Here is a 27082-nt window from a genome sequence, read left to right on the forward strand (position 1 = left end):
TAGCGTTTCCAATAAAAAATTGAAATTAGTTCACAGAATGAAATTAGAGTGTTCTTTTGGTGCAACTACATTATAAATTGTACTTTCCAAAGTCTTTAATCTTTTAAGACATATGTAGAATGAGTGGCGCAAAGAATTATTTTGGAAACTTTATGAATTTCTTCTGTGTGTGTCCTTTTGAAGTCGCAGAGGTAATTTAAAGGCAATCATCTCTGTCCTGAGTCTTTTCACTTTTCTGAGGTTCAAGGTCATTTGCCAGCTACTGCTTTAAAATGTACTGTAGACCTGAGATTTACTCTGGGTTTTAGACAATTATGTGAAATTCAAAATGTTACTATGCCTATACCTCTAGAACACATAGTCTAAATGAGAGGATAAAGCGTGTACACAAATAACCATAATCTAAGTTGGAGGGTGATGTACATGCTGAAAATTCCTAATTGCTACTTCCTGTTGATGTTTCAGGAGTGATTATCTAACAGTCTCTATTCACAATGAGCAGCGTTAGGCCTGTCAGAGCTCAGGATGAACACTGAGGAGGCTGCAGACAGTTTATATAAAGGTCTCTGCCTTCAGTCGAAGACGGGAACACTTTGGTGACCTTTATATATGTGTAAACAAAAACCTAGGTAGCTTGGTTGCTTTGTTGATGTAGTAAACACACATTTGCATTTTGGCAGACTGCCTGGTTGACTGTCCTGCTTGTGTGTTTCTAGGGCAGCAGAGGTGAAGTAGGACCAGTGGGACCCCCAGGGCCACCAGGTAAACTGGTAAGTAGCATTTCTAGTCCTCAGCAGTGGATTTGCTTTATGCAAAACATAATAAAATTTTAAAAGGGAGCAAAGAGAGAAAAGCAATTTGCAACAGGTAATTGAATCATCCTTGTTTGGTTTCTGTTCCTATGTGAATGTGTGAAATGTAAATGGGGAATTTCAAATTAAATCTAGGAGACCCTCAGAGGGTATTTTAATCAGTGTGGTTTGTAGCATTTATTTTAAAACTGGGGGAGATACGAAGTGCTCCATTTGGCCATGGTTGTTCTTGGACTGGAGAGAACCGTGTGTGAAAGCTGCCTTTCAATTCTCCAGCAGTGATGTTTACACAGCTGAGGAGGCAGGGACTCAGCTCAAAGAGCCCACTGTTGGGAAGGGGTGCAAACCTGGGAATTGGGGAGCTCAGAAGTGGGATGGAGGAGGGCCTGATTGTCTTCTCCTGAGATCTGGGAGAGTGGGAAGTCTGAGCAGCAGCGTTAAACCAACCGCAGCACTTCTATCCTAGGCATGAGTTACATCTGGTGTGTGTGCTCTCAGCATCGCAGTAACAGTAGGTCTGGGGGATGTGTTTTATTTTAGGGTTCTCTTGGCAGCCCCGGCCTCCCTGGCTTGCCTGGCCCCCCTGGACTTCCTGGGATGAAAGGTGACAGGGTAAGATATCCAGCCCTCTGGAAAGTTCCTTATTTGGAAGGGTGATTTCTACTATGTTGAGAAACCAAGCTTGCTTTTGGCCCAATGGAGTATTTTTCTAGACATTTCCATAGAGAACTATCAAGAAAGATTTCTAAAATTACGGAAAGCTGAGATTAAGAAGCAAAAGAATCTATTAATCATTTATCAGATGGAAGAAAAATAAAAGCCGAGTAAAGGAAAAATTTCAGCTGTAATCACACTTCCTATTCAGTTCTCAATTTCTGTTCTTACTCGTCACATTTTACATGAATGTGGTCAGAGGGCACTTCAGGTCACCAGTGATTTTGCACTGTCGTGAGCTTCTCCAGGTCTGATGCGACTCTGGCTAGAGAGTGAGGAGATGGAGAATATTCATCCTTGTTCCTGTTCACCAGCCCAGTAGTGGAGTTGGTTCACTTGAGATTGTGTAGTTAAAAACCTCAAAAGACTGAAAAAGCGTGTTTTATTCATTGCAGGGTGTAGTTGGTGAACCTGGTCCAAAGGGTGAACAGGTAGGTCCCGGCATTGGAATCCTGAGAAACGTGTGTTTAACGTGTGCTAATGTGTTTCACCAGCAGAGGGCACGGGCTGATCTGCTGGTGTGGGTAGACTGTGGAGGCTCCAAGGGCTTTATTTATTTATTTTAACTGGAGGCTGATTACTTTACAATACTGTAGTGGTCTTTGCCATACACTGACATGAATCAGCCATGGGTGTACATGTGTCCCCCATCCTGAAACCCCCTCCCACCTCCCTCCCCATCCCATCCCTCAGGGTTGTCCCAGTGCACCAGCCCTGAGCACCTGGTATAGTGAGTGAGACCCAGGGTCTAATTAGGTCTGTAACCTTATCTACTGTTTTAATAATCCAAGCTAACGGTGGCCCTGCCTTCCAGAATACACACTATCCTTCCTTTGAAAAGAGTGGCCCTCTCTCTCATTCACCAGATGGGTTTACTCCAGTCTGATGGAGCCTCCATAGCCTCATCACAGTGTTTTGGCTTTTCTTCACTAAGAACTTAGCAAATATAATGCATATGAATTAGAGTTAGTTTTCATCCTGAGGTTGCCCCCCACCCCCACCCCCTGCCACCTATAAGAGCCCTTTTTAAGTCTTACCTAATTATCCAGTTGCTGACACAGTCATTCATCCTTAACTTTAGCTGAAATTCAAACTTCATCTTCTGGCTTTTCTCTGGTCTGTGTCCCGGGTTGGACTAGCCCCTGACAGCTAGATTGGAAAACCATTAAAGACATGTTGTATTTCTGTGTGACCTTGGGAGCACTGTGGGAACTTCTGAATTTTTATCGGTATTGACTGGGTAAATTTGAACCAAGGGACTAAGAACTTTTAAAATGTGACTTTTAATTTTTAGGGCGCCTCTGGTGAAGAGGGTGAAGCTGGAGAAAGGGGTGAACTCGTAAGACATTTTTCCTGGATGTTGGTGGAGCCTCACTGGTTTTGAACTGTATCAGATATATTTCCTTCTTCTTTCCTCTGGCCCTGCTATCCTGCTGACTTCTTTCAGGGCTAAGATGTTTCTTACATAAACTCGCAAACCACCCCTCAGAACTGAGGCACGGTCAAGTAAAATGCAGGGGAAATACTCCGGCATTGGTAGACCTGGCCTAAAGCACTGAGAGGACCAAGTGTTCCCTTTAGAGGGCACGTTTGCTCATTTTTTTCCATCTAGAAATTCCAGGTGATTCTTGTAAGACTGCAGAAAGTCTATGAATAGTGCCTATCATGGAAACAAAGCTAAAGCTTTATTGTGGTTTATATTAATAGTTTATTGTAGATAGAAAGCTGTGGCTCGCAAGCTTGACTGTGGGTGTTTTCCACGGTCTTTTGGAGTCTAAAACCAACTCCAGAGGAGGCTTCTGCTGAACCTCCAGGAAGGCAGGGAGAAGGAGAACAAATCGTCACTGCCTCCAGCACTTCTGTCTGCGGGCTCTTCCTTCCGGTTACAACGCAATCAAACAGGACCTACCTAGTGCGGAAAGTCACATTTGGTCCTTTGCTGTGGGACTGACAGAATTCTCAGAAAGTAGTTTCAGAGGGTTTTTGGTTCAGGAGAAAATGCTGAATAATATTTTATTCAGGTTTTTTAGGATTTAGAGTTAATATAAATGTAACATCTGAATTAGACAAAGCTTCCTAACTATTAGATAAACTAGAAAAGGATGGTTTCAATTTTATATTCTGTTGAAACTGTTCATTTTATGAGCTACGAGAATGTTTAAAAATCATCTTGTTTTGTAATGAACATGCACCAATGTGCTAACGTGAGCTGAATTCATACCTAGAGCTGGTGGTAGGAGATATGCAAGCTTTTTTTTTAAAGCATGCATATTTGAGGGATTTTTAAGAACACTGCTAGAATTTAAAAAATGAAGTCATCTGATTTAAATGTCTATTATGTTGTATAACAGCATGCTAGTTTAATATCTTTTGACTTACATGTTTTAATTCTCAGCACTTAGCATTTTAGATCTGGATGGAACCTTGGAGAGCCCTGATTCAACCCTACTATTTAACAGATGAGTTAGCCAAAGGCTGGGGGTTTACAAAGTTTACACAGGGTCATGAAATTAAATAGCAGAACTGGGACCAGAATCCAAATTTTGACTCATATTTTTTTCCTGCAGTGTCAGGGTTCTTCTGTTCATGGTTTTCTATTGACTTTGGTAGCATGATAACCTATTCAGTGTTTTTTAGTAAACTATCAAATGTGAATACATTGTTCTAATATGATTTCATTTTATTGATTTAGGGAGATATAGGATTACCTGGCCCAAAGGGATCTGTAAGTATAATGAATAGTAATGGTATAAAAATAAAATATCAACAAAGCTATAAAAACAGAATGCTTTGCTTTATGAAATCATTCTGTAAAATTCAATTCTAAAAGGACTTACCTTTAAGGAAGTTAATGTCTGAATTTATGCTTTAAGTAGTGAATTAGTTCAAAGGAGAAAAAACTCATAAGTGTAAATGGATCTGCCTTTTGACCTAACCACTCTAAAGGAAGTTTTGGTTTTTTTTTTCATATTATAAATGGTTCACTGAGTATATATTGTAATCTCTTCCACAAATGGATTGTTTTACAAGAACTGACCTGTGCTTTGCAGTGACAAGAACATAACTGAATTTCATTGTCAGTCATATCATTGCAAATATTTCAGTAATTTTCATAATATCCTGTGTGTTCCAGTTGGAGAAGTAAGATATAGGCATGGTACACAAGAAAATATGGATAACTATTAGGGCTAGAAAATGATCATCTCCTTCAGTTTATCACTTTTCAGAAACTAATCTGATGTTCATAGAGATTAGATGTGTTCAGAATTATATAATCAATTAGTAGCAAACCTAGAATGACTTGCTACTTTGAAAGGAATATACACCTTAATACAATAACAAATTTAAGATATTACAAGGAGAAGGGATGAAGCTCAGACGTCAGTGTCAGGGCATCTATCAGGAACTTCCGTTAATCCCCAAAACCTTCCTTTGTCTGGAATCCCTGCCGCTCCTCTCTGTCCAACAGATGACAGTCAGTGACATCTAGATTAAAAGAGAAAGCTTACATATCCATCCCTCCTGTGCTTAAAACCCTTCGAGAATAGCATTTGTAGAATAAAATCAGACTCTTGGCAAAGAATACAAAGCCTTCAGTGAAGTGGTTGCAGCCTCATCAGCCTCATCTCTGACCTCTCTGGATGTCATCTGTTTGTGGTTCTTTTTACTTGGCATATGCTGTTTAACGACATGTGCTGTTCTCCTAGTTTGGGGCACTCTTTCTCTTTCCTTAGATTACCAACATTTAGCCCAATCTTCTACCCAACCTTCTCCAGGAGGACACACCCCGCCTTGGTTACCGTGCCCCGCCCAGGGCTCTTCATGCAGCCTCGATATGGAAAGTTTTATATTATTTTTCCTGTGTGCATACTGGACTTCCCTGGTGGTTTAGACGGTAAAGAATCCTCCTGCAATACAAGAGACCCGGGTTCGATCCCTGAGTCAGGAAGATCCCCTGGAGAAGGGAATGGCTACCCACTCCAGTATTCTTGCCTGGAGAATTCCATGGACAGAGGAGCCTGGCGGGCTACAGTTCATGGGGTTTCAAAGAGTTGGACATGACTGAATGACTAACACACACACACACAAATGCACACACCTGTGTACATACAGCCTCTAAACACCATGTGACTGTCAAGCTTCAAAGAACATCTTTGTGCCTTAGAATCTTCGACAGAAATGGTTTGGGATTGAGAAACACTGTAAAGGGTAAGCCTGGATAGAATCTGATAGTGAAAATCCTACTTCACTGTCTAGAAATAATCAGTAACGTTCAAAGGTGAGAATTCAAGTTATAAAAGAAAAAGGATGAACAATGCAGGTGTCAAAGTGAGTTAATTTCATTTAAATTTGGATGCAGTACTAGGAATTAGCTCTTGACTGATCACCTCCCTTCCCACCCCATCTTTTCTGTCACTACCCAAGGAATACTGATGAAATTAAAATGTAGCATCTGGGCTTCCCTGGAGAAGGCAATGGCAACCTACTCCTGTACTCTTGCCTGGAAAATCCCATGGGAGGAGCCTGGTAGGCTGCAGTTCTTGGGATCACTTAGAGTCAGACAAGACTGAGTGGCTTCACTTTCACTTTTCACTTTCATGCACTGGAGAAGGAAATGGCAACCCACTCCTGTGTTCTTGCCTGGAGAATCCCAGGGACGGCAGAGCCTGGCGGGCTGCTGTCTGTGGGGTCACACAGAGTCGGACATGACTGAAGCAACTTAGCAGCAGCAGCAGCAGCAGTCTGGGTTTCTGAGGTGGCAGTAGTAAAGAACTCCCCTGCCAATGCAGGAACGTAAGAGATGTGGGTCCAATCCCTGGGTTGGGAACAGCCCCTGGAGAGGGGATGGCAACCCACTCCAGTATTCTTGCCTGGAAAATTCCATAGACAGGGATCTGGCAAGCTATAGTCCAAAGGGTCACAAAAAGTTGGACACGACTGAGCACACACACACTGGACTTTTTTAGAAGTTGCTATATCTTGCATTCTAGTGACCTGACAATACCCAGCTTTAGTTCCACAGCACATCCTTAGCTTTCTCCCTTGAGCCTGACTCTCAGGAAATCTTTTTAAGCCATAATTTCTTCAAGAAGCAATCTTGACAAGTTGGTTTAGATGAATATCATTTTTTTTTTTTTTTGTACAAAGAGATTGGAAAAAGCATACTCCTTGAGCTTTCTTAAGATGTGTCTGGTGGAAGCATTGCTTCATTACCATTTTTCCTTCAGGTTAAAACATCTGAATGTTTGAATGAGTTGACTTTTCCTAGAGAAACGGTATGAAAAGGAAGCCGGATGGAGCAGCTTTATGAATATCAGATCTAGGGCAGTGGCATTCCCCCACGCGCTTTCACTTTTATCCTCTCATTCTTATTCTGTAAACAGCAGTCTGTAACTACTATGTCACAAATTCCACTGGAGGTAGCTTAACAAAAAATGAATTAATTTAGTTTCTCTTTAAAACAGTTTTTGTAGTTGAGGACTATAAAGATGCTTTTAATGGTCTGCTTTCAGAAGAAAACTCTAACTGGTATATGGTTTTGTTTTAAAGAAATAGTTGATTTGCTTTTTTAAGCATCTTTATTTTTTTGATAACAGTTTTATTTTTATTTTTAATAATTTTATTCATTTTAATTGGAGGCTAATTATTTTACAATATTGTAGTGGTTTAAGCATCTTTAATATTTAGATTTTTAACTTCCTGTATCCTTAGATAAATTATGGACTCACCCTTTTTGTTCTGGTATTTTAAATGCAGCATTTTAAATGTGTTGGTTTAATTCACATTAGTGTTTTATAATTCCTGGATACCTTTGACTTCCTCAGATTCTCCAAAGAATGTTATAAAGGCTAAATAACTTATGTTCTTGGAAATGTCTTTATTTTATGCTTTCATATTGGTGATACACAGTGTAACATGTCTTGTGAACTCTAGTCTTTCTGTGGCCCCAAAGAGGTAACACGTTTTATTAAAAACAAACTTGCTCTTAGAAATGGCTTAAAGTATGAAGAACGTGATTTTAAACTGTGTTCTTTCCGTTAACATTTAGAAATAATATCTAGGCCCCAAAGAACGATCTTTAAGATGTTTACTTGAATTGGAATTCTGAGAGACTGGAGAGTTAATTGTGTGGCATTACGTGTGTTCACCTTGAGGCTTTGTAACCTCTGAGCCAACACCTATTGGTGCTTAGATTTTCAACTTCGGAGGCAGAGTGTCGGTGAACCTACAGTTTCATGTCAGTGCTTATTTCAGCCTGAAGCAGGCGCCCTCCTTGTGTTCAGCCTGGACTTACGTGCGCCGCCCCTGTGTTCCAGGCGGGGAACCCCGGGGAGCCTGGCGTGAGGGGGCCCGAAGGCAGCCGGGGGCTTCCCGGAGAGGAAGGACCCCGAGGCCCGCCCGGCCCGCGCGGCGTGCAGGGGGAGCAGGGCGCCACGGGCCTGCCCGGGATCCAGGGCCCCCCGGTGAGTGCGGGCCGGCTCCGCGGTTTTCCTCTGGAGGTGCCGCCCCCTTGACAGGGCTGGGAGTTGGAGGTTGGGGGTTGGGGGCTGGGGGAGCGGGGCTGGGGGCTGGGGACTGGAGGGGTCTGGGGGGCTAGGGGGCTGGGGGTGCGGACAGGCGTTTGGGAGGGACCCTACCTCTGCACCACAGTGAGCGCGGGGCCAGTTCTCCTGTAAGTCCAGCCACTGGTCCCGTGCCCAGCCTGTCGGTTTTCCATTCAACAATGCCCTCTTTGTGGGCTTCGTTCGTGGACAAACTGGCTTTTGTCTTTTCCGTCCCAGGGCAGAGCACCAACCGATCAGCACATCAAGCAGGTTTGCATGAGAGTCATACAAGGTAAATAAATCGTCATGGCTTGACTTTTTGTAGGCTTTAAAGGGTGGGGGATTCAGTAAAATTCTGCCCTTAAGAAGCTTAAGGCCATTATTTCCATTCATGCACCACATAGGTAGAAAATCTATAACTGGAATTCTGCCAAAATGGTGATATATATTTTCACATTTCTTAACCTTTATCTAAATTCATCTGTAGTTATGGCAGTTCCTATTTATTGTCTGATTCTAGTTGGAACTAATTCTGTCATGAAGAAACACCTTTCTTTCATGTGTTCATGAGATAGTCTAGCTTGTCAAGTAGATGCGTAGAGTTTTCCAGGATGAAATTGTCACCTCTATATTTGGAAACCAATATTGAAGACATCTTATTTTGAAAGGATATTTCCATTTTAAGCATTTCATGTTGAGAAAAGTATGACTTTATGCTAACCCTCACTTAAATAAGGCCCACCTAGGGTATTCACATGTGACCAATTTAGAAATTTTGGTGAGAAATATGTTTCAAATTCATTTTCTCCTTTGCACCCAAAGCTTTAAAAAATATTACACTAGAATATTTCCCTTAGAGTATTTTAATGGGAAAATGTTCTTATTCTCTGGTTTTAGTAGATGATTCTTGATCTATTTAATGGATCCTGAAAAAGCCTACACAGTTATAAATTTTTTAAGACAGATTGTGACCATTCCCAAGAAGTAGGCTCTCTTTAACATCTGGTGTATCTTCCAGGCATGAAAAAAACTTGAGAAGGAGAATTATTAGCAAGTCATGGATCCTCAGGATGTTTCACATAAAGTAGTATGTTCAAGCTAAGGACATGAGCCCAGGTCTCAAACGGTATCTTAGTACTGATTCTGGACAATGTCCTTGGCTTTGACACAGCTTCAGGATGTCCACTTACAGCTGTGTTGCATCCTGGGTTTTCAGATAACCAGCCAGGTTCTGGGTGACACACTCATCCTTTTGGAAATGGCTGGGTCCTGAAGGTTAAGGTTCTCTATCCCCTCCCCTGCCTCAAGGCAGCAGCACCAGCTCTCCCCACAGAGGGCTGAACACAGCGGCATCAGTGACACCTTGGGGCAGAAACCCCAGGGGAAAACCAGCCGAGCTTTATTCATCCCTCACCCCCAGTTCTGAAGCTCTGGTGACGCATTTAGAAAAAAGGCACCTGAAATAGTTCACATTTCCCTTGAATAGCCTATGTGTTTCTGACTTCCCTGCGTGGTTTTGTTTACTGCCTTGTAGAGCACTTTGCTCAGATGGCTGCGAGTCTCAAGCGTCCAGACTCCGGAGCCTCAGGCCTCCCTGGACGGCCTGGACCCCCCGGCCCCCCGGGCCCCCCTGGAGAGAATGGCTTTCCAGGCCAGATGGGACTCCGCGGCCTCCCGGGCATGAAGGGTCCCCCTGGCGCTCTTGGTGTGAGGGGCCCTAAAGGTAAGGCCTTTTAGTCACGTGGAACCAGGAACACACACTGGCCTTTTTGTTTTTTTTAGGTGAATTCACTTGTCCTGGCAAGTGCCAGGTGTCTGTGACGTGAAATTATCGTTCTGTTCTGTGGGGCTGGTGAAGATTGAAATGCTGTCATTTGGTATTTTCTTGACCTTGGTGTGTGATGGCAGTAGACCCAATACCAGAATTCAGGTTCCTTGACTTTCGCTCTTGATCTTTTCCACTCATGCTGCTTTGGTTGTAGTTCAAGATAAACTTCAGGATCGTTCAGATTTTTTGTTTGTTTTCTGAGACCCTGAAATCACTGTAGAGGTCTTTTAAGATGGCGACTGGCTCTTGAGTGTTTGTGTCTATTACTTCAACTAATGAGGCTTGTTAGCAGTTCTCATCTCGAGTTAAAGCTGCCTCCCTCTTCTTTTATTTATTTGTTTTTGGCTCTGCCAAAAATATGCATATGGGGTCTTAGTTCCCTGACCAGGGATCACACCCATGCCCTTTACACTGGCAGAGTCTTAACCACTGGACTACCAGGGAAACCCCCCTCTCCTTTTAAAGAGTGACATTGTATATCAGTTTTGATGGATTGTTTTTTTCAGCTCTGAAGTACAACTGTATTCCTTATTTAACATGTTGAGAGGGTGTGAGAGAGTTTGTTTCTTCTTTTATTTAAAGCAAGTTAAGCTCTTGCAACCGGTGTCTTGTAGGAAAATAGGATTATGAGTGTGTCAGGTATTCTGCAGAATTTGCAGAAGAATGGGCTGCCTCAGATGGTGCTTGCTAGTTCAGGTGAGTAGGTCAGGTTGGGGGCAGTGTGCCCCAGATAATTTACCAAAAGGATGAAAAGTGTGGAGTTTCTGTATCATGATGAGTGACTGACAGCTTTCTAGGAACTTCAGAAAAACGTGGTGTCAAAAACAAGAGAGGTTTCTGAGCCATACAGCAAATTGTCATTAGCTATCTATTTTACATATGGTAATGTAAGTTTCCATTTGACAGAAAACAACAAAATTCTGTAAAGCAGTTATCCTTCAGTAAAAAAACAAAACAAGAGAGGGATTTCAGTTTTTTAGACAGTGATACTCCAGTTAGGGATAAATATGGTGCAAATGGTCAGAGGTCAAGCAAGCTGTCTTTCTGGATCTATAATTGAATGGGAGATGCATTTAGCTGACAATACCCTCAGCTGGAACAGTGTTGTTCACTACTTTTTTTTTTTTTTGGCATGTGAAAAAATGCATGTTAAAAAAAAAAAGAGCTCTAACTGGGGCCTCTTGTGAATTTGGCACAGTTGCCATGTTTTTGGAGGCTGGACAGGTCACCTATGCAGAGAGCTGTGAGTTCAGCTTACAGAGAGCTGGACCTCCTCTCCGTAAGGATCCTTAGCCATTCATCTCGGTCCCGCTCTGAGCTTCTGTTCAGGGATTCATACCGGAGGTACTCCCTGTGATCACGCTGCACTCACCCGCAAATGTAAACCATTCTAGGGAAGCCCATACCGTGGTCGGACTGTTGGCTTAGCTGTCTCTGTTGTGCCCCAGCCCACGGTGACTCCTCTGCCTGCGTGCGGTCACTAAAGGGAACCAAAGAGTGGTGATTCACAAGAGTGGTCCCCGTGGCCTCAGCATCACCAGAGACCTTGTTCGGAAGGCAGATCCTCCCGCCCACCCAGGCTCCCTGAGTCAGAGATTTTAGAGAGGGGCCCCCAGTGGAGATGTGTTCGTGCAGGGCAGTTGCCTGTCTTCCCTGGGAAGGATCGCCTTGTAGGGTGATGGGGATCACAGCCCTGTTTTCTCCAGCTCTAAGGAAGCCCCCATTTTGGGGGCTGAGCTTAACCTTGAGTTCATAGGAGCCGACTCCTAAAGTTCCATCTTCCGTCTAAGGAAGGAAGAGGTCTGTGTGCTCGCTGAGTCAGGACAGCCTGCCCAGGGGAGACAGCCCGGGCTGCCCATGGAACTTACCCGAGGAGCCTTCAACCCTGCCCGTGTCTGCAGCCCCTTCCCAGATACTGCAATCCACTTGGCTTGGTTACTTGGTGCTAAGTCACTTCAGTCTTGTCCGACTCTGTATGACACTTCGGACTGTAAGCCCACCGGGCTCCTCCATCCATGGGATGCTCCAGGCAAGAATCCTGGAGTAGGTTGTTATGCTCTCTTCCAGGGGATCTTCCATACCCAGAGACTGAACTCACGTTTCCTCCGTCTCCTGCATTGGCAGGCGGGTTCTTTACCACTAGTGCCACCTGGTTACTTGGTGTCATATTTTAAAAATATTCTGCAGGTGATCTGAACGTGCACACAGGACTGGGGAGCACTCCTAACACATGGGACATGACCTGAGAACTTTCTGGGAAGCTGGGAGTCGAAGTGCAGAGTTGTGTCCGGGTGGGGCTGGATGGGCCTCAGCACGTGAACCTTATTTTGGAGGAAAGAAAACTATATTTCTATATTTGAAACCCAAGACGTGTCTCTGGCACTGAGTCCATCCATCAAGCAGTTTGATCGTATTTGGGACTTCCCCCTGTTTCCTGGGATTCATAACGTAATTTATAAACTAGAAGTGAGGCTGTTCTTTTCTTTTTTCTAATGAATGTTCTCTGCCTGTCCTTCATGCCTTTCTTGCATTGGGTTCCATTAAAGCAGCATCTTCTCTCAGTTTTACTTCTTAAAATTGGGATGTGGGCAGAAAGGAATAATCAGATTTTCTATATCATTCAGTGCTGACACATGTTTGAAGATGTCCGGTTCTAGGTAGCTGGCCTTGGCCTTTCTTGTCCTCCACAGACATTAATAGTCCTACTTAGTAGAAAACACGTGGTGTTCTAACACCCAAAGTTTAGAGCTCAGATTTTCCCTGAGAGTAAATACTCCACTCTTGAAACTTTACCATTTTACTGATCAGAGAAGAGATGTGTTTCTTTGCCTTTTTCTTCATCCTTAATAAGAGAAGAGATGATGGGAGTCTGGGTTTGCCATAGTCATTTTGAGGGTATTTTCCAGGGAAATTCGTATGCAGACAAGTTTAACTATTAATAAATCAGTTTTACTAAGCTTTTAACAGTTCAGGCTGTATCTTAATCAAATTACTGTTTTCTTCCTTAAAAGTTACTTTGAAAAACACAGTGGAACATTTTTAACAGGAGCTAGTAGAAATAAGCCTCAGACCACACTCAAAGCTTCCATTGTGTTTGTGTATTTTGTTTTTGTTGACATGTTTTACACACTTCTACACAAACGTTGTTAGAGCTGTGTGCTCCTTTCATGGAAGGTGACCCTTGACTGGACCTGGGTTCACTTTGCTTAGAATTAAAGAAGTCTTTCTTGTCATAAATACTCTTTATAAATGTTTGTGGTTTGTTACTTTTAAGCCCCTCTGAGACAGGCTGTGTGTACCTTTAAATCTTTTAGTGGGCCTCAAGCAGACCTGTCTCTGTGTTAGTGAAAGCTAGGGAAGGTACACCCGGCACACCTGAGGCTCACCTTTCCCGGTGTTGGTCCTCACTTGAAGACGGAGCATCGATTATGGCTTCCAAATAGATGAGTTCAGTAGCAATTTTGCAGCAATATGAATTTCTCTAGTTTCCCCCACTCTGAACATAAAAAGCTATTTTTCTACTCAAAGTGTCTATCCCCTTCATACTGTATCCAAAGCATCTTTTATACGCTTTTTATATGTCCTTTCTGACACAACAGGCTAACAAAGGTGGGCTTTAGTTCCCAGGCCAGGTCTCCTACATCTTGGAGGATGTGGCCCGTGTTTGCTGAAGCAGAGTAACCCTGTGGGTAGCAGAGCCCACACACCGGGGCTGCGGCAGGCTGCGGTGTGGCTGTGTCCTGGGCCTGTCGAAAACCTGTTTTTCCATGACTGACCTCCAGAAACAGCATCGAAGCTAAGACAAGGGTCTTTTCTTTAATTTGTAAAAGATTTTATTCTACATATCATACAGTGTTGTTAATTAACGTTACCACGCTGTGTTCCCTTCATTCTGCAGTGTCCAAATATGCTGGCGGTTCCATCCAATGAGTTTTTACTTTCAGATCTTGTATTTTTCAGTTCTAGAATTATGATTTTTTTGTTAAGGCTTTTCATCTCTCTCCAGAAATTTCATATCACTTCACCCATTGTATCTATCTTTTCCTATGACTTGGTTTACACACACATATATATATAAGTTGTTTTAAAGAGGCAGTGGTCTTATTCCTTGCAAACATTTTGAAGTTGGTGTGGCTTCATGCTAGAATGTGCTTAACTGTCACTATCGCTGTGAAAGTTGCATTTTAATTTATAATCTTCATCTCGTGTTTTCAGAAAGTGTGGCACTTTCTCACTGCCAGCCTTGAGAATTACAGTCAAATGACATTTAAATTGCTGAGTTAACAAGAGAGCATAAGCTGTTAGTTTTTAAAATGCTAATTGTCATATCTTCCTACTATAGTAATGTTATATTGATGATGAGTGTAAAAAATAGCTAGTTTATATATGAGTTCAAGCTGAGCTTGAATATTATGTATATCCTTACATAATATTTATAAAATTTAAATTATCTTCAAAATGTTGATTCATCATCTAAATGTTCACACAAGGACATTCATAGCTAAAGTCAAAGTATGATTACTAAACGTTCATTTCTTAATTAGAGGCTTTTGACTATTTGACAAATGTACAGATGGCTCTGCAGATATTCTTCCTGTTTTTTTTTCTGTGCGTGATTTTGTTTTTTAAATTGTAACAAACCTGTCGGTATTTAATGAGGTTGGATTGATACGAATATTTGGATAAAAAGATTACGTATAGAACTTATTGTGAAACGCCATTGCCTCTTCTAAGGATATAGTGTAATAATAGCATACTACTGTGCTAATGGGGTAGTAGAAGTTGTCTTCTACTAGGCATAGTCGATGTCATTTAACACCTGTTAACTAAGGTATTAGGGTGTTTTGTTAATGAGGCCAAGTTTCTAAGTTTGGCCTCTGCAGGGGCCAGGATAATGAATACAGGTTTTGTTCTGTGGCTGCTGAATTCCTGAATTCAATCAACGGTCTTGCAAAGGCACATGGTTGGTTGCAATCCAAAGGACATTCCCTATAAATAATGAGACAGAAATGAAATGTAGGCACTGTGACAGCACACTTTACATTTTGAAACTTCATTAATTTATTTTTGGTGATGCTAAATTTACATGGTTCAAGAGTTTTTAAATGTATAAAAAAATACTTAGTGAAGAGTGTCTGTCCCATCCCTGCCTCCCATCTGCCTGGTTTTCTTTATCCTTCCATCAGGGAGTCACTGTTCTTAGTTTCCTACATACCCTTACCAGTGACACTATAAAGGATCTATGAATATATATATATATTTTCCCCATGTCCTTTTAGGAACAAATCACATTGTCCTTTAGTAAGTCATCTGGGCCTTGCTTTTTACACTTAACAATGTCTTGGGCATCATTTCACAGACCTTCTTCCTGATTCTTCTTTCTGTTGTTGTTTATATATATAATGAATATTGATTTCCATGTATTTTGTACCTCGCTGAATTCTCTTATTGTCTATAGCAGGTTTTGAGTTGATTTTCTAGGGTTTAAGAAAACAGTCATATCACCTGAAAGCAGGGATGGCTCAAACCAAATAATAATAGTGATAAAGTGGGCATGTTTGTATTAATAATGTTCTGACTTCAGTGAAACTGCTGCTTGTGTTTCTTGTTAAGCTTTGTGCCAGCTTCAAGATTGAGACAGATGGATTTTATCATGTTAGGGAAGTAGCTTGGCACTTATTTTATTGAATGTTGTATCAATGGCTTGTCAGCATCTACTTGATTTTTTTCCCCTTAGATATCTTAATGTAATTAACTCGATTTTTGCCTCGCTATGTACTTAGTAAGACCTAGTTTGTGACAACCTCATGACTTTTTGGTTTCTGAATGTGGGCTTTGCTTTAAGTTGAATTTATGTTTATGCTTTATATTCACTTTTATAGACATATAGAAAAATAACATTTCTTTAATGACACACAGGTGATGCAGGAGAAAGAGGGGATCGTGGCCCCCCAGGAAGAGGTCCCAAAGGTTTGCCAGGAGCTCCTGGTCTCCCAGGTAAGGATGAAGGCAGGATGAGGTGGGAAGTGGTATCGAGCAGGCGGTCTGAACTGGATCACACTGTAAAGTATGGCTCTTTGATTACCTCTGCTTATCATGTGATAATAATGACCGGCATCGATTTTTGAAGACCACCTTTAATGAAGAGTTAAATAGTCTGTAAATCATGTCTGTATTCTTTGAGAGAAGAATACATGTCTTGAAATGTTACTTTCTTAAATAAATACTTTAGACATTGCTGTGGAGGTCCAGCCACAATGCACTTGTTATAAAACTCTGGATGAATGGGGCCCTGTCCATTTCTAGCCCAGTGGTAGTTTCCTCTTTTTTTTTTTTTTTTTTTTAACTAAAACGTCAGAGCAACAGGAAGACGAATCCAAGTTTTCGGCTATTCATGTTGCACAGGGAATAACTGAAATTTTATTCTGAAAGCTTCTCCTTCAAACACCCGGACCCTCCAGAAACCCGTATCCCAAAATAAATAAACCTGCACATTCCTACTTGCAAAAGTCACTCCAAGAATGTAGCCCAGCTGGGTAGACTGAGGTGACACAGTCGTGTCTGTGTGAGAGTGGGCACTCTCACTGGGTGTCTGCTCTCCTTACACACCGGCTACTCTGTGGCCGAGGTCCAGGCTGCCCCACGTGAATCTGCTGGATGCGACCGCCAAGTCCAAGTGCAGAAGCGGCCTCCTGGGGGCTGAAATCCAGTTCAGGTGAAGAGCGTGACTAGCCTGAGCCTCCAGTAAACGTTCTGAGCGCTTCAGAGCCAAGGCTCAGGAAGGCCCCCTGAAGCCCCTGAGGAAACCGGTCAGGGGAGGGGACTTGTGCAGAAGGAGGGTGGCCCACACTCCCGCCGTGGATCTGAAAAACTTGGTTGAGGGAAGTCAAGCAAAGAAATGATCGTTTTCTAATTCTGCCGGAGGCTTACGTAGTCAATCATGGTTATAATTGCAGCCCCCAAACATCATTGCTTTCTAATTATCCATTTCATTACTCCTGGTGATCACTTTCTCATTTAAAAGAATTTTAAAAAGTATGAATGCATTTGGAGATAACTCAAACGCTGCCTTTCTAAAATGGTAATTGGTGGGCCTGTCAAGATGTTTTCACAAGTTCATGAATTTTTGTGATTGGAAAAGGAAGCCTTTGTGATCAGAAAAGGAAAAAAAATCTGGCTGGAGTTGAATGGGACCCAGGGAAGATTTTAATAAACAGTAGTCTGGATTCTTTGATGGACGTCTAGCAGAAAGAAAAGGAAAACAGACTTTACTGAGAGCTCGTCTCTCTTATCCGTGGTAGGAATAGAGTGTTTGAAGGCTAATAAAATAACATCATTACGATTTATCTAATTATCTATGTATTTGAAGGAGATCCTGACAATTTCTCCTTCTCCCATTTTGTTGACAAATTACAGTTCCTGGATCAGCAGCTTATACTACTGGCACAATTTACCAAAAATACATTATCATATCTGGTGACTTCTGCTTTCAAAAAAATCTGTTGATAAATCCCATTTTGCATTTAAAAATAGGAAGGTGGAGACCAGCTTGTATTTGTGCAGTTTGCTTGGTGCCCCGGGACCCTTGCTTGGCCTAGAAGGGGGTCCCTGGGTTTGCTTTCTAGGACACCAGCCATCCGTGTGTGGGCGAGTGGCCAGGTAGGGCAAGTCATCCCCGGCAGCTCTACGTGACCCTCAGCTGGTCTTCCTTGTGAAAATGACATGTTGGTCTTGGAGTTAAGGCTTAAATCTGATTTGTTAAAGTCAGGTTTGTCCAGGGCTCGGAAGCCTGCTCTTCTCTGTTTCCTTGCTGCATTTTTCCAGCCCTCGCCCCTCCCTTCCTGGTTCTACCCATCTGTGGTTTTCTGTGCTTTAGGTACATTTTCGTTGAGGGGATATTTGACATTACTTAGGGTGAAGTCAGCGGAGAAGGCAATGGCAACCTGCTCCAGTACTCTTGCCTGGAAAATCCCATGGATGGAGGAGCCTGGTAGGCTGCAGTCCATGGGGTCGCGACGAGTCGAACACAACTGAGCAACTTCCCTTTCACTTTTCACTTTCATGCATTGGAGAAGGAAATGGCAACCCACTCCAGTGTTCTTGCCTGGAGAATCCCGGGGACATCTGTGGGGTCGCACAGAGTCGGACGCGACTGGAGCGACTTAGCAGCAGCAGCAGCAGGGTGAAGTCAGTTACAGATTAGTTTTTAAAGAATCGAGGCTCACTTTCCGGAGCATGCAGTTGGATCTGTGTCTACCATCCGCTTTGAGGCACCAGCTGGATCGTTGGTTTCGGGTTGGCTCATATCCCTGTGTTTCTGCCTAAACATAGTCAGGGAACAGTTTCCCAAATCCATCAGGTCCCTGAACAAGAGATTTTGGGGCCATTATGCCTCTAAATCGAGTCCTCTGAGAGTGGGCCCTTGGGAGTGTGGGCTCTGTAATTCAGATATCTAGCTTTACACCTTGACCGTCACGTCCGAGCTTTATGGCATTGGGCTAGTTCCTGACTGGCTCCGTGCCTCGGTGTCCCCACTTACAAAAGAGAGATAGTAATCAATAATCCCATCTCCCAGAGAGTCTAATTCTGAGAATTAAAGAACAATCAATCCATGAAAGGAGCCTAGGACAGTTTCTGGCTATAGTGGATGCTCCAGAAATGGCAGTTATTAGAACTATTATTAATGTAACAAACGCACTCTTGCATTTCGAGGTGACTGAAGTGCAGAGCTGGACCCTGGCTCAGCTTTTGTGGATTTTTCTCGACCTTCTGTCAATCAGCACTGCCCCTAACACCTCAGACGTCCGCTAAATTGCTGTGATTCCAGACCACAAGTGCAAAGCACTGGTCCCAGGAAATCACGTCACCAAGTAGCTGGGCTGCTTTAAATATCCTTGGGAGAGCTTGGAGTGTGGGTAGGAAGGTGATTTCTGGTCTCTCACAATCCTGACAGTGGGTGGACTTTAGGACCCAGGGGAGCCTTCACCAGGGCTGTGTTCAGGGACTTTTCTGGAGCCTCGTAGGTAACACACATCTTAAGTAAAGGAGGGAACTGGCAGAATAGGATATTCTGCAACCTGTTTTTGAATGTGGGACTCGGGTCCTTCTAAATGGAAAGAAGTTCGTTTGGTCATTCTTCTTGGGCTTCCCTGGCGGCTCAGATGGTAAAGCATCTGCCTGCAATGTGGGAGACCTGGGTTCGATCCCTGGGTCAGGAAGATCCCCTGGAGAAGGAAATGGCAACCCACTCCAGTACACTTGCCTGGAAAATTCCGTGGATGGAGGAGCCTGGTAGGCTGCAATCCATGCGGTCGCAAAGAGTCAGACACGACTGAGTGACTTCACTTTTACTTTCACTTTCTTGGTGCTAACATAGCTGATGTATTGGAAGAAATGCAATACCTTCATTATCGGTCAGTTGTCAGAATGGCTCTGCTCTTTCTGGACTGTTTTTGCCCTCTGTCTGCCCTCCTTCCCTCAGCATGTTCACTGTGAAGTATTGCGTGCCCCTTGGGGGTGTGATGGTCCATCGTCTGATACAGACCTTGGGTTCTTATCATGACAGTTGCAGGGACTGTTGTTTTGGCTGTAGCGCCCTGTCGTCTAAACGTGGACACAGATCGTCGAGTTTGAGTCTCACAGCCAGAGGTGGGCAGGGCAGGTGTGTAAGAGGGGCGGGCTGTGGAGCCGGGCTTCCCATGCATGGATAGACCCTCCTCACTTAGGAGGATCTGTGGATGTGTTAATACCTGGAAAGCACTTAGCATAGCACCTGGCTTACGGCAACCATTCTGCACCTTTAGTTATTATTATTCCTCCTTTTATGTTTGAGGAAATACAGACTCATGAAGGTCATGGGCCTTGACAAAGATCTCTTGGGTAGTAAGTGACAAGGCCAACATTCACGTGTCCAGGTTCTTGCTGTGATGTGCTGTGATGTTCTCGAGTAACGTGCGGACGGTCCAGGTGTGTGCTGAGTCTGTCTCGCCATTCTGGCCCCTGACTTTGGCACATTTCCTTTTCTGCCCCTGTCCCAGAGCTGTGGAGACCACACTGAGCAAGGCCTCTGGGACCTTAGACCCTGCCGCCTGCCCTCACCTCTCCTGTGTCTGTCTCTTAACAGAGACCTTTGGGGAGTGTCTCTCCACCAGTAACTCTTTGCCTGTTGCCACTGAACTTGTTCACTGGGGACCAGTTGCTTCCCACTCTGGGGATTTGAAGAAAAGATATTTAAGAGTGGGCCCTGACTTCTTTGTGTATCTAAACGTGCTGGGAGAACGAGGACCTTAAATGATGGTTGTGTGTGAACATGAACCTGGATGTTAGACTGACTCGCACTTATTGCACCAGGTTTCTTGTTCAAGGTTTGCAGATAGATGAGCTTTGCCTGTGGATCCTGAGTGAAGAAGTTCCCAGGCAGAAAGAGCACACTCGCTTTAAGCTTAAGTGTGTGTGTGTGCTTTCTAAGTCACTTCAGTCATATCCGACTCTATGCGACCCCATGGACTGTAGCCCACCAGGCTCCTCTGTCCATGGGATTCTCCAGGCAAGAATACTGGAGTGGGTTGCCATGATCTTCCTGACCCAGTGATTGAACCCAAGCCCTTTACGTCTCCTGCGTTGGCAGGCGGGTTCTTTACCACCAGTGGCACCTGGGAAGCCCGGGCTTGAGTCTAGCGTAGTCATTTACCCCTGTTCTGCGGCTGTCCTGTCCCCACTCTTTTATTGGGGTGTGGGGATCTTATGTAAACAAACCACTTTATACACTAATTCCTGAAACATATGTGCTTTGTCAAACACTCAGAACAAGGTGAGAAATGTAAGAAATTCCCTATTGAATCCTGGAAATGATTTCCATGTTTTGTTTTGTTTTTAAAGCCTGTGTCTTAGTCCCTTTTATTGCATTGCAGGTGTTAGGGCCGAGAGGCTGGGCCTCTGTGTGTGTAACACGACTGCCCTCTAGTGTTAATACAGAGAATTACACAGACATTCATTTTTAAAAAATCATGAAAGGTTTGGCAGTAACATTTTATAGGTCCTTGAAATTTCAGAAGACTCTAATTATTAGGCTGTTAGTGTAGCTCAGACACCCACGAGGGAGGCAAAGCAGAGTGAGAGCAATTCCAATTCGTGCTTTCTCTTCCCCGTAAGAATTGAAAAGAGGTTTCTGCCGTACAACTATACACACACACACACACACACACACACACACACACACACACGTTGCATATGTAAGCATATATATGCATATGTGCATAAGTATACACATACCCCCTCCCTCGTGAACCTCCCTCCCCCTCCTCCTCCCGTTCTCCTCCAGGTCATCACGGGGCAGCCAGCTGAGCTCCGTGTGCTATACAGCAGCTCCTGCTGGCTGGCTGTTTAGCGCTGTCACGTTTGTGTCAATGCCGCTCTCTTCCTTTCCCGCCCTCCCCTCCCCCTGCTGCAGGACCATGCTTTTTGAGCCCTGAGGGCCAGATGGCTCCTGCTGCAGCCCGGACCTGTGCTTTGTAGTGCCGAGCTGCCAGGGCAATGTGCAAACAGCGGACACGCTGTGTCCTGATGGCACTGTTCACAACCCTGGCATTGGCTCATGGGCTGCCGTTTGTCCAGCCTGACCACTTAAAGGCATTTATATCTGGCCTCTCTTTGTAAGCCTTAAAAGACCAACTCAACCTTTAACTGTCTCCGTGCCAGGAAATCTGAACAGGCTCTGCTTAAAGGCAGGTTCTGCTAAAGCCTTGTCAGCAGAGGCTGTGGGTTAGGGGTAGACTTTGTCTTGAGAGAGAAACAGAATTACCTGCTTCATCACTTGTTGTAGTCAAATGAAGTCTTATGAGATAAATGAAGGGAAATTACTTATATCTGCTTGTCTACAGTCTTGAGATGTATAAAGCTTTGCTACATTTTGTCCTGTAATGTGGCTATTTGTGGACCTAATAGTAAGTATAATGGGAAGAATGTTATGTGTAAAGCAGTGTCTCTGATGTAGTTTCCTTCTAAAAGTATGTGGGCTGTGTAATAAGGCAGCTAAAAAAGACCAGATCACTGCAACAAGACCAACAGAAGGCAAATGGGATAAATAAGGTTTCTCTGGGCTCCAAAATCACTGCAGATGGTGACTGCAGCCATGAAATTAAAAGACTCTTACTCCTTGGAAGGAAAGTTATGACCAACCTAGACAGCATATTAAAAAGCAGAGACATTACTTTGCCAACAAAGGTCTGTCTAGTCAAGGTTATGGTTTTTCCAGTGGTCATGTATGGATGTGAGAGTTGGACTATAAAGAAAGCTGAGTGCCGAAAAATTGATGCTTTTGAACTGTGGTGTTGGAGAAGACTCTTGAGAGTCCCTTGCACTGCAAGGAGATCCAATCAATCCTTCCTAAAGGAGATCAGTCCTGAGTGTTCATTGGAAGGACTGATGTTGAAGCTGAAATTCCAATACTTTGGCAACCACCCGATGTGAAGAGCTGACTCATTGGAGAAGACCCTGATGCTGGGAAAGATTGAGGACAGGAGGAGAAGGGGACGACAGAGGATGAGATGGTTGGATGGCATCACCAACTCAATGGACATGGGTTTGGGTGGACTCCGGGAGTTGGTGATGGACAGGGAGGCCTGGCATGCTGCAGTTCATGGGGTCGCCAAGAGTCGGACACGACTGAGCGACTGAACTGAACTGAAAATAGGGACAGAAAACTAAAAACTGCCAAGAAGCAGGGAAAGGAACTAAATCTAAGTGAATATAGTTGAACATATAGATTTTGTTTCCGCCCTTTGGCTTAATAGCCAGGTTAAGACTGTGGACACGAGGAGAAATGAAAGCGTTAGTCGCTCAGTCGTGTCCGACTCTCTGTGACCCCATGCAACCCACCAGGCTCCTCTGTCCCTGGGATTCTCCAGCCATGGCAGGTTGCCATGCCTTTCACCAGGGGATCTTCCTGACGCAGGGATTGAACCTGCATCTCCTGCGTGTAGGCAAATTCTTTACCAGTTGAACCACCAGGGAAGCCCAGACCCAAAGGAGGATCTCTGTAAACACTGTGTTATCCTGGCACACAGGAGTCCTTTTGCATGCCTCTGGTATCACCACCTTTGCAGGCATCGTGTGACAGCATGCTGGTGCAATGGAGAGAATGTTCGCAGAAATGTGGCTCTTTGTTATGGGGTCTGTGACTCCACGCCTCACTGGTTTAGGGAGGAACCAAACAATCTTTGGACTTGACAAAAGAAAGAAACCCCCCACAAGAGCTTAGGGCACTGTGTCATTCCTGTTGGGGTATAGCTCTGATGAGAAGGATTTCAGGGAGCTTTGTGGGGTGCATTGCACAGTCTTCTAAGAGACACGAAGCAATAATTTTCTAATAGTCATTCATCAGGTGCATTCAGGCAGAGAATATAGTTCTAAGGCAGGCATCATCCATCTTGTGGATGAGGAGACAGGGAGATGAGTGACTCGTATGGCAGAGCTAGGCCTTCCAGCGTCAGCTTGCCTGTCTGCATCTTCCAACCACCCAGGGGCACCCAGGGGAACTTGATCACCCTCTAGAAATAAGGGTGGCTGCTACAGGAGCGTGGTCTGAAGAAATACAGCGTGAGGCGCAAATGCGAGTTGGCGTGTATGATTTTAAATCTGCTAGTAGCCAAGTTAAAAAAGTCAGAATCAGGTGAAATTCATTTTAATGATTAATATACATATGATGATGGAATAACTGTTTAACCCACTGGGTCCAACATAATTTCATTATGTAATAAGTACAAACTGTATCGATGAATTATTAGAGATTGAGGTCCAGGTGTGTTTGGCATCTGAGTCGGCTTGTTCCTGGGCTCAGCAGACATCTGTGTGGAGAGGCTGCTGTATCTGGCAGATGGGAGAGGGGATGAGAGATTCTGGGGTCTCCTAACACCTTTAATTTTTCAGCGACTCAACTGCCATGAAGGGATCCTGTCCCACCATCCAGATCTGGTTTGGCCATCCCGTCGTTTCTACGAGCGTCTCTCCAGGCCCTCTGCAGACGCTGCCGGGCTGGGGAGGGGCCCTGTGCCTTCTGCATCTGCGGGTGTCCTGCTCACAAGCACGCCCTCTGTGTGTTTCAGGTGATCCGGGTCCTGCCAGCTACGGGAGGAACGGCCGGGATGGCGAGCGAGGGCCCCCCGGGGCGGCGGGCATCCCCGGTGTGCCCGGCCCCCCAGGCCCCCCGGGCGCCCCTGGTTTCTGCGAGCCAGCATCCTGCACCATGCAGGCTGGGCAGCGGGCATTCAACACCAAAGGCCCCAGTCAGTGAGGGGCTTGGTGCCACGCGGCTGTCGGTGGAAACCACGCCTGAAGAAGGCGCCTGGGGGAGAGACGGCCCCTTCAGTGGTACCTAGAAGTCCCATCTGAGCATCAGGTTTAGGACAATGGTGCTATTCAGCAAATCCTCTCTCCTTTCTCTTTGAGGGGAGCCACAGAGCAATGGATCAGACAGACAGACAGACAACACCCCTCCCTTTGAGTGAATCGGCAGTCCCGTCCCCAGGCTCTTGAACTCACGTGTGCTATCCGTGTGTGGTATGTCACGGCCGCTGTGCCAATAAACAGAGACCGCGGTTTGGTTTACCTCAGTTGTAGTAGTTCTTCCATGTTGTAGTGAGTGCATGTCCTGAGACGCTCGTTCCAGCTCTGCAGGGATTTACCAGACTAGCTAAGAAGCAGCCCCATTCCTGTCAACAGAATTGGTGCTTAAGATCCCCATCACTGCGCTCCTGGGGACTCTGCAGTTGCTGTGCCACTTGAGGTGGTTTCCTTACACCCGTGGGGTTCTCAGCGTCAGCTTGCCTTTCTGCTGAACTGTACTGTATCCAAACCCATTTGTATTTTGGGCTCGTCCATGTGAAAGCAAAGAAAGAATCTTAATACCCCACTGTTCAGTAGTTTTATTGATGAGATTATTTATTTTCAAGGTTTGAGGTCACATCTCTGGTTGTACCAAAGAAGCAATAAATATGGTTTCTTACTCTCTTGCATTTTTTTTATAGCTGTGTTCAATGAAAAGGAGTCACTTACAGTTGTTCAGATACGTAAAGCTTTTTCTGCAGGCCTGTGTTTATAATGTTAGTGCTTTGTTCTACAGAGAAATTAAAAAGCCCTTACTGCTCCCCAGAGAGTGTGGCCTTGTGACAGAGTTCTTTGTGTGTTTGTGTATGGTGGGGGTGGAGCGTGGCGGGTTGGGGGAGGTGGTGGTGGGGGGGTTTCATGGACCTTTTAGAAATAAAATGAGAGTTATGAACCCATCCTCCAGAAAAATGTACGAATGCACTTGCACAAATCTGCTTGTATGCCACGGCAGATTGCACGGGCCCCCAAAGTCTAGCCTTGCTCGGGTTCTGGGGGAGAAACTGCTGCCTTCATTTCAGTGCTGTCCTGTTTAGAACTTCACTGCACAAATGATTTATGTTGTACTCAATTTTTTCTTATAAACTGTATAAAGGCAGCTCAGCTAAAGCACTGTATTCTTATCAATAAGATAGGTATTGCCTGGCCCCTCCAGCACTCCATTACTATGTACATAATCACACTGGCCTGCTGTTTTGTCAACATCTGTGTTAACTATCGACCAGCCTTAACATAGTTTGTGTCACAGGGCGTACGATTACCTGTCCCAGGCCAAGCACAGTGCGCCGGTCAGGATCTTCTGTTTATGGAACTATGTTCTCTCAAGTCAAGGGGAGTGAGCCCTGATAGGTGTGATGCCTCACCTCACTGGTGAAGCATTTCTTCCCTCAGCTGGACTCCCTCAGCATTTTAAAATCTTAGCCCCATTCATTTGGTTAAATCAATCAACATGTAACATGTATTTGGGTTTCTTTAAAGCCACTCACAGCCTCGAGTCCCGTGCTCCTGGTGTGGACTGTGTGTAAGGGGAACAATTCCAGCTTGGCTGTGTAGGTCAGTGCCATCTACATGCCAGGGAGGACGGTCTTCCTCCTCATGGAAGAGATAATCTTTGCAGACGAGACAGCGGTCATAACTACTTACATGATCTCCACACGGATGGTGAACCTTTTCAGGTGCTGTGACATATAATCCAATAAATGCAAAGAAATCGCCTTTATTTTCACCAAGATGGTTTTATTTTAACTGGAGTGACACAGTCAGATACAACAAAAGAAAAATTAGATGAATAAATACATTTCTCAGTTCTGATAAATAGGTTTATCAGATTCATAAGAAAATTAAAAAAAAATAAAATTTCAAGGAAAAGTTGAGTCAACTGTTCTACAAACTTGATATACAAAAGGCTGTACAGCAAGCTCCATACACACAGCAAACTGGAAACCACCACTTACAAAGCGATCGTGCGAAATGAGCACATCCCCAATGGTGGGAGTAATCCATCGTAAACCCAGTTCAGAAACAGCTTACAGAAGCAATGTAGACTTGGTGGAGAAATTGCAAAGAAAACATCTCACTGATCCTCTCCATGAAAGAATGTTAATAAATCCTGAATTAGACCAAATCTCTCTCTTCAGCAAAACAGAAACCCTCCAGACCTCAGGGAAGTTGGAAGGTGTCTGAGTTGCTGAGAAAAGTGTGGGGTAATTACAGGTGGTTAGAAACGTGCGTGTTGCTTACTCAAGGGCTGATGATCTAATTCTAAGCCAGTGCGTCTGTGACACTGTGACCTGATTTCCATCCCACAGATCTGACAGGTTGGGTAAGCACTGTGGAAATCACTTCCCGGTGACTGAGCACATAAATTCCCCAGCACAGTCTGGGATCATTGACTTTGTCTAGCAGAAGGGGATGAATGAGTAGTCGTATCAGTTTCTTGATTGATTTTATTATTTATGAACACACTATTTCAAGCTAACTACATGAATATTGCTATCCTTAAACATCATAAGTAAAATCTGATTTACTTGCAACCTGAAATAAGCTTAATGTAAATCCCTGCTTTGGAAGATAAATCTCTGTATTTATTTTTTTGGCTGTTACAGCTTCTCTGATAATTAACATGTCTGAGTTTAAAAATAAACCAATACAGGGGGAAGACCACTAGGAATACATACAGTCACACTAAACATCAAGAAAATGGTTTTCAAACATTTTCTGGGAGCCCTGGCAAAAGGTGTGAAAAACCAATATTAAGAAAAGCACTAGCCAACAAGTAATCCTGCTGTTTACAAACAGGGAAG

The 27082-nt window shown here is 44.1% G+C and overlaps 1 protein-coding gene across 1 annotated transcript in view; it reads left to right on the forward strand.

Moving 5' to 3' along the window:
- COL9A1 (collagen type IX alpha 1 chain) overlaps nucleotides 1-24189 on the forward strand; it is an 86899-nt gene extending 62710 nt beyond the window's left edge. The window contains 10 exon segments of the mRNA XM_068983543.1: nucleotides 717-770; nucleotides 1353-1424; nucleotides 1922-1957; nucleotides 2821-2865; nucleotides 4219-4251; nucleotides 7844-7990; nucleotides 8309-8363; nucleotides 9606-9794; nucleotides 15819-15896; nucleotides 24002-24189. Of these exon segments, the coding sequence (XP_068839644.1) occupies nucleotides 717-770; nucleotides 1353-1424; nucleotides 1922-1957; nucleotides 2821-2865; nucleotides 4219-4251; nucleotides 7844-7990; nucleotides 8309-8363; nucleotides 9606-9794; nucleotides 15819-15896; nucleotides 24002-24189 (897 nt within the window).
- The last annotated feature ends 2893 nt before the right edge of the window (nucleotides 24190-27082 follow it).

This window comes from Capricornis sumatraensis, chromosome 11 (genome assembly GCF_032405125.1).
Source record: "Capricornis sumatraensis isolate serow.1 chromosome 11, serow.2, whole genome shotgun sequence".
Taxonomy (NCBI): domain Eukaryota; kingdom Metazoa; phylum Chordata; class Mammalia; order Artiodactyla; family Bovidae; genus Capricornis; species Capricornis sumatraensis.